The sequence below is a fragment of the Montipora foliosa genome, chromosome 2 (genome assembly GCF_036669935.1).
Source record: "Montipora foliosa isolate CH-2021 chromosome 2, ASM3666993v2, whole genome shotgun sequence".
NCBI classification, from domain to species: domain Eukaryota; kingdom Metazoa; phylum Cnidaria; class Anthozoa; order Scleractinia; family Acroporidae; genus Montipora; species Montipora foliosa.
In genome coordinates, this window is record NC_090870.1 from 42092733 (window position 1) to 42105232 (window position 12500).

General features: G+C 39.8%; 2 protein-coding genes across 2 annotated transcripts in view; both read right to left on the reverse strand.

Annotated features, from left to right (window-relative positions):
* Positions 1-6314, reverse strand: part of LOC137993143 (RNA-binding protein RO60-like) — a 6683-nt gene extending 369 nt beyond the window's left edge. Inside the window, exons 1-4 of the mRNA XM_068838826.1 lie at positions 5245-6314; positions 3135-3419; positions 2009-2242; positions 1-658 (exon numbers count right to left, since the gene is read on the reverse strand). The exon at positions 1-658 is cut by the window's left edge and continues 369 nt beyond it. Coding sequence (XP_068694927.1) covers positions 362-658; positions 2009-2242; positions 3135-3419; positions 5245-6072 — 1644 coding nt within the window. The 5' untranslated portion in view covers positions 6073-6314 and the 3' untranslated portion in view covers positions 1-361. The remainder of the gene's footprint in view (positions 659-2008; positions 2243-3134; positions 3420-5244) is intronic.
* Positions 6315-8014: 1700 nt separating this feature from the next.
* On the reverse strand, positions 8015-10088 carry LOC137990804 (RYamide receptor-like). Its single transcript, XM_068835907.1, has one exon. It carries the CDS (start codon positions 9237-9239, stop codon positions 8274-8276), a length of 966 nt encoding a protein of 321 aa, XP_068692008.1. The 5' UTR covers positions 9240-10088; the 3' UTR covers positions 8015-8273.
* Positions 10089-12500: the final 2412 nt, after the last annotated feature.

Consider the following 12500-nt stretch of genomic DNA (forward strand, 5'->3'; position numbering starts at 1 on the left):
GATGCAGCTGGGAACAACCACCCAAAGGAGAAAAAATAAAAATCTCCCGCAGGCCAAACAATGGTTTCGTTGCAGCTCAGAATTTAATCCACTGACTCAACAGGCACCTTAGGATGTTTAAAAGACTCACTCCCAGGAGTCAATGGGTTAATGAAAAAATAATAAATTTATTTACAAATTGTAAAATAAATGCAACAATCACTCAGACCTTGGAGGATCAACAGAAATGTAGTAGTGCTTCAGGAAAGTAACCCTTCACTTTTCTCAAATTTATCTAGACAACAGGAATGCAAGTACTCTGTAATGGCCAGAGAGATTGTTGTCATTTGCTTTACATGCAAGTCAACTCATGAACCCAGTTTTAGAATCCATCGACAAACTGCTTTATTATATCCGGGGCAGCAGAATCGAACCCAGCCATGTCAAGCATTCCTCTGTCTTCAGGATCAGCCAGTGTAAAACCATTGGATGTCATGGCACAAACAATCAGCTTTGCATCAATGCCAGAATGGGCTCTGTATCTCTTCAGTGCTTCGCTGGGGTGTACCCCACCAGCCCACGTCTCACAATCAGTGTAAACAATGAAGACATCCACTGATATGTTTTTTTCCATTGCATACATCATGGGTTGGGCACAGTCAGTGCCTCCCATTGGTACCTGTAGACAAAGCTTTCATTGTCAAGTCTGTCAACAGATTCACTTAAGCTCAAAAAGACTACAGGGAATCAAGTGAGACCTAACGCTATTGTGCCTATGATGGATGAAGAACCTTCGCTGATCTACAGCATCAAGAACTTCTTACGTATAACCCAAGGACAGAGAAAAAATCTCTGACCTGGCTGGGAATCGAACCTTGTAGCACACAGGTCAGAGATTTTTCTCTGTCCTTGGGTGAAACATAAGATGTTCCTGATGCTGTAGATCAGCGAAGGTTCTTCATCCATCATAGGCACAGTAGCGTTATGCCTCACTTGATACCCTGTAGATCTATGTACACACGCTACTTAGGACAACACGCATTTGCACTCTCAAGACTGTGCGACACACAAAAAGAAACCATTTTATTGAACTTTATTTTGAACATTCACTGGGCCCAGTCCCTCTGGGGGATTTTGTAAATTTTCATGAGCAAAAAAAGTTAATGGTCAACTAGTCAATGGTTAATTTACTTTACAAATGATTATAATTTTCTTATGTGGCTTGGGTGACCCAAAAGTGAACACTTTCCTCAGTGTACATAAATTAAAATAAAAAAGAAAATATTTCATATTTTAGACAAAACTAAGAAAACTAGAAAAAGTAAGGTTCCAATAATTCACTGCACACAACTTCCTCTGAAATCACAACATAGTCTTTATTACAAAAATATTTCAAGGTACATTCAAAGAACAGCCAGTTGATCTCCAAAAGCTTAGCTACATGAACAGCTGCATAGACACTGAGACCCCTCTCAGTCCCTCATCTGGGATATGGATGTTGTACGTAGTTAGATCGCACATGGCGGAAATACAACTTCATCTGTGTTTATACTTTGTCTTGTTTATGCTTGGTCTCCTGATACACAGTGCCAAATCGTTGCACCCCAAAATAACCAGCTTTTTCAATGGCAAGACAATGTGATAAGGAGAAGGAGTTATACATGGAGGGCATTTCTCTAGAGTCCTGAAAATTTTGGGTGACAACAAAGGAAAATGTTTCTAGTGACAAAATTTTGCAATACTTTGTTTTGTTTTCACCAGTCTTGAAAACATGTTCAAAGATCAATTTTTCAGAAGCAGCAGATCATAGTTTCATGAATTGCTTTTTGGGCCTGAAACGTTTTTGGGGCTTTCAAGAAACAGGCCCTTGGGTCAATAAGACAGTAAAATTGTATAAAAGTCTTAATACTTTTGATGAAGAAAACAAGAAACAGGTAAGGTTCAACCACAGACCTCATAGTACTTACAACTTCTCCCCTTTGAAATTGTCTTTACCAAGAGAACTCTTAATACCTAAATTTACATGTACCTGTTCAATGGTCCTTATGACTGTATCAAGCCTCTGAGTGGAGTTAATATTTAGAGGAACCAAATGATGAGAGAAACCAACAAAGTGATACTGTGGCTCTGTACGTGCTGTAAGCATCGCCATGGCAGCAGACGCTACTCTTGGGGTAATGGACGTACCAATGCAATTCCCCCACGACATTGAACCACTGACGTCAATAGCCAAAAGATATCTCTTATTGGTGGGTGTGACAGCCTGCAAAAGTAAATTATATTAAATTATAGTTAATTATATTAACATCAATAATAATCAACATTAACCTTTATACTCTATTATTATAAAGATTACACAATAGTCTTCACATGATTATTGTCAAGACTAGTATAAAATTACTTCTCAAAAACACCTTGAATTCTATCCTTAAAATAATAATAATAATAATAATAATCTTAATCATAATCATAATAATAATGATAATAATGATAATAATAATAATAATTATTATTATTATTATTATCATTTTAAGGATGACAGTTTGAGACTACATGCAAGCATAAAGACTTCTACAAATAAAAGGAGAATCAAATGTCAAATTATGATAGCTGATTTGTACAAGAAATTGTACAATCTCGAGCACCACATTTAATATTTAGAATTACATGTACAGGTCATTGTTTGGGAAGTTTTCAAAATTGGACAAGCCTTTAATTAAGCAAGTCCAAGTTTTATAGAAGTCTCAAACTTTATATCGCCAGTATTAATATTCAGACATGTACAAAAAGGTTATGGAATGTTAATTTTTGTCCACAAAACTCCAACAAAATGTTTATTTATTTATTTATTTATCTACTCTCATTGGAAAGGTTGATATTTACGCTGACAGCAATAAACTATATTTAGATACCACAAACCTACAGTCAGCTACAAAAAACTTTCATCTAGATTTGGGTACAATAAATCTAACTAACATTGATAAATAAAACGATAAAAAAGGTTGCAACACCTGTACCTAATTAAATTAAGTCTGCCTATTAAGTAGCTACAATAGCTAGAAGTGATTTCCTCAAGAGAGGTTTTTTTTTTATGAATGAGTACTCTCAATGAGAGAGTTTCACAAAATTTATTGCTAACAAAATCACACACAAACCTTGAAAGCCAAATAGAATGCCTCGTCTAGTGCAGTTACTATGGCTTGGTTCGGAGTCCAGGTAAGTTTGCCTTTATCTCCCTGACCCGCTTGATACTGTTTGAGAGCTAAGAGGATTGAAAATGGATGAACACGGGCATCTTTAAGGCTCTGTACGTTCCGTAGCTTTTCACACACCTTGGTTTGTCCATCAGACAAGGGAGCCAACACTCCAACATTGGTCATTTTGCCAAGATTTCGAATCATGGCAGTCATAGGCATTTTTTCCAACAGCGCTTCCCATATCTGTTGGAACAAAACAAAGTCATGGATGCTACAAAAAAAGAGTAATTACTCATGGACTTGGGAACATCTGTCCAGAAAGGCATGTACATGTAGTCAGATGCACGACAAATGTGATAAGAACCAAAAAGTGTCTTCTGCATTATAAAAGAGGCCACTAGCAATAGAACAGGATTTTATTACAAGAAAAGGAGTAGGACAAGGTCCCACAATGATAGGGGGACCTACCAACCCCTTTTAGAGGGTCCAAGGTATATTATGAAGACAACACCTCACCCTGTCCTACATTACAGTGAGCTGCCTCTGCTGTTTATCATAGTCACCTCATGCATCGCACAAAGAAGGGCCGTACGGCTTTTTCCGGCCCTGCTCTCCCTAATGTATACCGCCCTCATACCAGGACTACAATGAAAGCACACGTGGGACCATATGGGCCATGTGATCAATTTAATTATTATTCTGTGAGGACAATTTCCCAATATTGCACTGATCAAAATTCTCTACTTACCAGTAATCTTTGGGAGATGCGGTGGCCTCATGGTTAGTGCGCTTGACTCTGGCCCAAGTGGTTTGGGTTTGGGTCCTGGCCGGGGACATAGTGTTGTGTTCTTGGGCAAGACACTTTACTCTCACGGTGCCTCTCTCCGCCCAGGTATATAAATGGGAACCGGAGAATTTAATGCTAGGGGTAACCCTGCAATGGACTGGCATCCCATCCAGGGGGGAGTAGAAATACTCTTAGTCGCTTCCTGCTACAGAAACCCGAGATAAGCGCCAGCCTGATGGGCCTTCTAGGCTTGTAGCAGACTTAACCTTACCTACACCAGTAATCTTGCTGTGGACCAATTTTCTAACATCTTGCTAAAAAAATTGAGCACCAGTAGGGGCCCTTCACAGACTAGTGAATGATCAAGCATTTTAAAAATTCTAGACGTGTTCTGTATGATTACTTAGAGCTTTACATTTAACAAACATCCTCAAAACTGAGTTAGCATCCCCATATACATGAATCCTAAGGAATACACAAGATTTCTTTATCAACAGTGATAGTTGAAAAACACTTGCGTGGTCCTTAACCCTTTCACTCCTGTGGGGTTCCCCATTGATGAGCAAAATCGTCTGGCGTTAGACAGAGTAAAATCTATAAGTGTCACTCTTGGGATTGAAAGGGTTAACAAGAGGCAAATGTAACAACTACCAATTCTAATTTCAATGCTCTACCACTAAGCTGCATAGACCTTGTACGAACTGGATGACAGGGATAGTGCAGCAGAGTGAGCGCTTGCCTCCCACCAATGTGGCTCAGGTTCCCTTCCAAGACTTGTGGGGTTGAGTTTGTTGTTTCTCTACTCTGCTCAGAGAGGTTTTTCTCCTGGTACTCCGCTTTTTCCCTCTCCACAAAAAAGCAACCTATAATTTGATTTCTGTAAAGTCTCCCCAATTAGTGCTCCAGCGCTTAATTCACCTTACACTTAAATAATTAACAATTATTCGCCGAAGGCAAAGTGATTATCAGTGAATATTCACCGAGACAAAGTCGAGGTGAATATCCACTGATAATCACTGAGCCTGAGGCAAATAATTGTTTTAGTATAAATACACAGGTGATTATTTCAAAGAAAAAGAAAAAAAAAACCTTTCAACACGAAATCATCTTCACTTACATAGGCCAAACGACTTCTGGCAGCAATTTTGTCCGTCGGGGTGATTATCAGCTGATAATCCGAGATAGCTAGCCAATGAGAGCGCGCGATTTTGTATAATCACCTGTGTATTTATACTAAAGTTCACTATTCTTATCATCATCATCATCACTTATCACACTGACCTTGCTGGAGTTTAGATGGTTCGTTGGAATATGTTCTCTGACAAGCCCGTTTACTCTTATAGCATTCACCAATTCAACTTCGTCCATTGTCTTTGCTTTTTCTACAACCTCAAGAAAGGTGCACACAGCTGTGACATCCTGACCAACACCAGCAGTTGTTGCATCTTGCTTCACAGCCTCAAAGCCTTTGATAACGTACTTGATGACAAACTGAATGGCAGGGTCTTCGGGTTTAACGTGGCACAAACGAAAGAGGTCACGATGGGACCAACCATTTCGTTGTTTGTACTTTGTCACGGCGACAGCCAAACCACGCGGTCTCTTATCGGTGTACCACTTTTGAATCGCTTTTCTGTGCGCTCGACCCCAGCCAGATGTTGGTTGGCTAAGCTTTTCGCAAGTCTCCACGAAAGTGAAAAGATGAGTGGGAATTCTTAAAACTTGTGTAATAGCTGCGTACGCGGCTCGTTTGGTTTCTAAGTGCTTCGAACGAGCACATATCGCTAGAGACAAGATTATCGGATCTTGTTTGGCTGTGCGACCCTCAGTGCTATACTCAACGATGACTTTCACGGCATCAGGGCCTCGGCCTTCGCTGATAAGTCTCAACAAAGCTTGAGCGTTTTCTTGTCCTAGGTTCTGTTGGGTAGCGTAGTATGTACCGCCTTCGCTCCCGAGAACAAGAAAACGACGGAACCTCTCCAGGTCGTCAACTTTCCACACAAAACCGCCGGCTTGGTTCTGTACCTGAGTTGCTGAAAGCGGCTGAGACTGTGGCGTTTCAGACGCAGGGGCCATTTCCACGTCGGGAGCTTGTTGTTCCGCCATGTTCTTCTTTCTTCTTGCTAATTCAAAGTGTTCCCTAGCTGTAGCCAATCAGATATTTAAGGAGCGAATGCAAGTTTTTAATTATTTATCCGTCGTCGGTCGCAATACACTGAGGACAGAGCGGATTTTCCAGTTTTACACAGCGTAAAGACTAGGCAACCATAAACTAAAAGTAGACCATAAAGAGACGCTCAAAACCTTCCGGGTTATCTAGAACCCAGATCTCCATCTTTCATGAGCGAGAACAAAAACAATAGAAACACGTTGGCACACAGGCTCCCCAAGCTCAGTGTGAGCATGGCCGACAAAAATATAAGGATTTGTATGACATTCCCGATAAAAAGCTTAAGAAGATAAAAATCAATTAAAAAGCCTAACCTTGTTGCCATCGTGGATAGCTTCCTTCCTGTGTGGTTATTTTCCAGATCCGACGCGATTTGAGCCATTTCTCAATTATTTCGTGGTTGTCAACCACTCAAATCGCGCCGGATCTCGGAAATAACCACATAGTCATATAACAGGTTAGCACGAGTGCATAAATCGTCAAAATCGTGCTCTAAACTCTCTTCATTGGTGTTTTTGGAGGACAGGACTTCCAAGAGCGATCTAACCCTAGAAAGGGAAATTTCTTTTCCAGGCGGATCAGACATCTTTTCCCTCAGGCGTCCTCGCAAAGTTCGCGCTCGTTCGCGGTCCTCGTTGTACGTCACGCCAAAAAAAAAACTAATTTTGTTAAACTTAAAAAACGAATGACGAACTTAACTTAAAGAAATGTCACGATTTCAATAAAACAAATGTTGAACTTAAAAAAGCGAATGACATGATAGTCGACGTCAGTACACGACCGTCACTTGCTTGAAGAAAACGAACTTTGAACTTAAAAAACGAATGTTGATGCTGAATAGTATGTTGATCTGAAACAAAAGTGTCTCAATTTGAATAACACGAATGTTGAACTTGAAAAACGAATGACAAAGTCGACGTCAGTTCATGCGTAAAAGAATGTCGAGGTTGAATAAAACGAACGTTAAAGTTGAAAAACGAAGGTCCTTTGTAAAAACGAGTGATAAATTTAATTTCGATAAGAAAAACGCGCCATAAACACTGAGGTTGTCAGGTATTGCCACGTAACGTCAGCAAATGTTACAAAAGCATACGTGTCACGAAGTGTCTCACTTTATTTTGGAGTCATTCCAGTCCTAACCATATTTGCTTCGTTGGCAGGTGGAGGGCATATTTTTCCCTAGAGTCCTCGCGGTGTTTCTCAAAAAAAGAACCCCCCGCTGACCAAGACAATTCAATAATTTATTTAGTATGAGGCCTGTCAAGACTGACAATCATTTAGAGGTTGATTCCAGTTATCAGTTGAGCCACACAAGTAAGGATTTTGCGGGCAAAAGCATCCCTATCATTTGTAATCAATGTTGAGTAATTTGATTGGAGTAAAACGTTGGTCGTGTAGCAGTGGTGTAGCACTTATATTTTAACAGAAACATCTATGGGAGTGTTATTTTTAAGTGCTGTCTATATTACGATGAAATACAACTAAGTTTTTGCCCAAGTAATGGAAATGTGCTCACAAAAGGGCAGCGTAAAAGTATGACTAGGTTTAGAAATTGCATGATCGAGTTTCGAAATAATTCAGAGTTCCATTTGATCAACCCTCATTAAACTAGTTTGCAGTTTCCTCTTCAAACTATCTCCTCTTGTGGTATTTAATGAGCATGAATACAATTGTCAGATAACAGGTGAAATTAATTGTGAACATAAAATATCGACTTTTATCACGTAAATATCATCATTGAAGCAGAAGACTAATATCGGAAAATGATCTAGCACGTTAGAAAGCGTCAGTACTAAAAACTCTGAAAAGCACTACTTTCGAATGTGTTTGTCTTAAATATCACGCTACAATGGTGTTTTCATTTAACGTCACGTTTACGCAGCAAACGTTGCATTGAAATAATAACTGCCATGGTTTTCTTAATATTGTCGGCTAAATTTTAGTTCAATTCAGCTGTACTCAAGTATTTATTACAGTAAAATACTTTCGTTTCTTTCTGATGTGAAGAAAATCCCACCGTCAACTTTTTGCCTAAGGAACCTTTCAGTCCTTAGGAAGCAAATGACTCCTAGAATTATGTAGCTTTCGTGGAATTTTGGATTGCTCGACCCGTTTGTAACGCTATTGCTGCTTCTCCCTAGTTTGTAAGGACTCTCGAACACTTGAAGAGCCTCTTGAGGGCTTGACGGTAGTTTCCACTGAAGGCTAGGCAGATACAAGGATTGATGGCACAGTGTAAGTTCGTTACGAGCTGGGTAACGTTCCTGTAGATAAAGAAACCACAAGGCAAAGGATCCTTTATAAAGGTAACTACTAAATTGTTAATACTCCAAGGTATCCAGCACACCATAAACAACAAAACAATTGCTAAGGTCAATTTCCACACATTTCTGTTCCGTTTCTCTCTATTCCTCTCGGCGTCAGTTAATCCTTCACCTGGTGTCTTCCGTGACGTGAGATTGAGAAGCATCGAAGAATACAGTATAATCAGAATGGCCATGGGGATATAAATAAACACCACATTCATAGCAAAAACGTATCTCGCCCATGATGTAGAGTCTCCTACGGAATCCCAATTCCAATGACAAACTACTTCTCCTTGGTCAACATCCAGGCTGTAAACTACGAGATCTGGTGACATGACCGCCATAGCAAGAATCCAGGTTACGATAATCAATAAGGGGCATCGCTTAGAACTAATTAGCGCAGGACGGAGAGGAAACATGACGGCTCCAAATCGATCTACTGCTATCAGAACCAGGCTCTCAATCGACACTATTAAGGAGACATCAGTTAAGAAGGGACCCAGCTTACACAAGGCCTCACCAAGGGCACCTGGAATGAGCCAGGCGTTTAAGTACAAGGCTGAAATACGGCGAGGAATCAAGAATAAAGGGTACAAAATGTCGGACATGGCCATATTGACAATAAGAAGGTTGATGGGTTTCCTCAGAGTTTGAGTTTTGTAAACAATTATTCCTATCAAGGAATTTCCGACCAGCGAAACAACGAAGATGAGGCTGTAAAACGCGGTTGTATGAACTTTGTATACTGCGGTATTCAAGTTACTGGAACAGTTCAGTCCATTCACTGATGCATTCATGGTGGCTGCCTTGATGAATCCTCCGCACACAGCCAACTGGTTTCTTGCGAGCAAACGGCGTTGCGGTGTTTATGCTTGAAGGAAATAGCGTTCAGGCGTTTGATTCGTCACTCGAAAGGACATGTGATCTCTACCGCGGCCGAACAGCTTGCTTATTTAATTCAACTCTTTCGGTGCTTTGAGCCTCGTTGTTTAACTTTGTGCACTGAGGAAGAGGGAAGAGTAACCTCGAGGGAGTGATTGTACCATCAACTTGGAGTTGTCCAGGTTGCAAGATAAAAGATGCACCTTGACATTGATGAGTCACCAATTTTCTCCTTACTCCGTTCCTCTGACTGTGATCAAAGACTGACGCAAAATATTAACGTCACGGAAGTGTTCCCTTAACAATGAAACTAACTCAAAATATAAACCAAACGCTTATGCTAATCTTCGAGACCAAGACATAACAGAATATTACACAACCTTAATCAGAATTTAGAGTGCATTATAGTACTTGCAATCCAACACACAAGAGACTGCATTCTTTGTGATCAGTGTGTGGTTTTTTAACGTTCCATAGAGTTACAAAGTTTTGTCAGAACAAGTGTAATTTTTTGAAAATAAAGTTACTTACGCCGAATGAAGTCAAAAACGAATCCCAGAGGGTATATCTTTTGTTCGGAAGACTTAAAATTAATTCAAATTTGGATCAGCAAGGGTTCTATTGTAAATATACAATCAAAAAATTGAAGCAATCAATTTCATTCCCGAGGGCAATCACCACTATTAATCGGAAATTGCATTGACGAGCCAGGTGACCTGTGAATAGGCTAGGAGTCAAGATAAAGGAGAGTACTTTTGGCTCAAGAGTTAGTGACTGACGACAAAAGTACAGTATGTATTTCCTGATGTCTTCAATAGGCCTTTTTCGATATATTAAAATTCAGCTTGAATGTGAGGTTTAGAGGACAAAGACAAAGGAAAGTGGATGATATACAAATATTTTTCACATTCATTCCAACGTCTTTCTGTTGTTTTTGTCCTCACTCACTGGCTCACTATATCAAGCTGAATACACGGCCTTTTGTGTTTCTGTAGCATCTCTGGTCGCTAGTTCTTTTAGAACCCCCCGCAGGGAATTTCAAAATCCCGCGGGGGCGCGATGATAATTATACACCTTGTTAATGTCAAAGAACTCGGGAATTGAACAGCTTGAATGGTATCGAGTAAGATCCCAAAGATTGAGAAGGGCCAGCACATGCAAATTAGTTAGAAGCTTTTGTAGAACGAGACACATAACAATAGGAGCTTTGTTATTCAACGATATGGAAATTAAGTGAAGCTATGATCTTCGCAGTTATGAACGCAATTTTTACAATTGCGTAGAGAAGTCTGAAAAATTCAGTACTTCGACGGGGTTCAAACCCCGTTGAAGTCCTGAAATTGCGTTCATAACAGCGAAGATCATAGCTTCACTTGATTTCATATCCGCAGTTCATATATGATTCATTTCACATACCATTTCATCATTGATATGGAAATTAGTGGCCCTGTATTCTGTAGTTTAGCCTGAAGTAGCATTTTTATCATTCCGTGAGCTAAACCAATGAAGGAAATTATATTATTGGTGCCGTATATGCGAAGCGTCCCACGCGATAGTTTTTCAGATTTTCATCCGTTATGGCCTAGGAGAACTTGAAAGAAATTCCTTTAAATCACAAAGAGGTTTAAAATCTCATTCTTTGATTGCACTCACGTGATAAGAAGGTCATGTTGGTGCCAGAATAAAAGAAAAATGTAATTCAAGTTTTGCAAAACAATAGAATCAAATTCCCAAAAGATTTTTTCGCTATTGATGGCCGCTGTGACGTCAAGTGCAGTCAAAGAATTAAACATCTGGTTATTTACCTAAAAGTATTTTCACTTGTTACAAAAAGAAACAGTCAAATTGTTCCGAGCGCGGGATCAAGACCTTCCACCATTTAGGAAAAAATTCCGTGATGTTTAAATAAAAAACTTTAAACATAATTTTTTATCTCAAGAAGATGCAAAATGGCAATTTTGCAAAATCTGTATTTCGAAGATGTTTAAATAAGCTGAATTTTATCCGCTGTCAATGCCATAGTTGCCTTTGATAGTCTTCATAGTTTCTTACAGTCTTGTATAGATGTCTGTTTTTTAATAGTATATAGTATGTAATTCATTTAGCAATCAGTTGTCAAGCACTTAAATCATGAGCCTCTGGCTCCGGAGACCGTAACTGATTCTACCTATCATGGAACTTGGTCTCAGTATCGTGGTCTTTTCCTTCTTCCACGTCCCTCGTGTTGCTTCTAAAACACCCCCAAAAAGGGTTTTGTAGCGTTGGGAGAAATATTTGCACACGCAGCACCCTTAGACGAAACTTAAGCCCGGTTAGTTTGCGCACGCACACTGCCAGATGAGGGAGGGTCCTTTTGACAAAAAGACAACAATTCCGCGGACTGAATTTGTTCTTTCAACTGCAGGTTACTCCACGAACAAAGCAAGTGTCAGTCATAGACAGCCACAATTCCAGCTAGTCCTGAGTATTAATGACTTCATTACAAACACATCACAACAATTTCAATGTGAAACTGAGTATGATTTACTGCAAAGTCATTTTGTGCTTGCCTTGGGTTTCAGTGCAGTGTTACCGGAGGCCTGGTACCCCAGCATCACAGCTACAACGAGACCTGAACCCGAGATCAATATGGCGGAAAAGTTGGTGGATGTTGTTGCAAAATTAAGACAAATTGGGAAAAAGAATGAGCCACCGAAACTCCTATGCGACATAAAAATGGTTTAAAAACTTCGTTAGCTTTTTTTTTTAAATGCCAAAAATTTGGGTCGGTCGGACGACGCTAAACGGAGAAAAAAGAAGGAGATGGCCTAAGTATTCTGCTCAAAAGTGTTTTTCAACCAACGAAAACCAAAACCAAATGTAACTTTGAGAGAGCTACACGTAGTTAGCTGCAATTCTAATTGGTTCATCGCTCTTTTTCCAACTATTCCCATCCAGGGTAATTATTTTGATTCTGGCCAAACCAGCCTTCTTCAGGTACAGTAAGAGATACTGACTACCGTACCACGGTTGTCTTGACTACAACGAGATTCGAGTGAAAGTTTATTTAGGTTGTGTCGGCCAGCCGTACAAATGCAAGACAATCCTACTATAATAACTGAAGTTAGATGTCATCTCATAGAAGTTGTGCTACGCCAGATACGAAAAACAACTCGGTAAAAAACCACCCTTTAGAC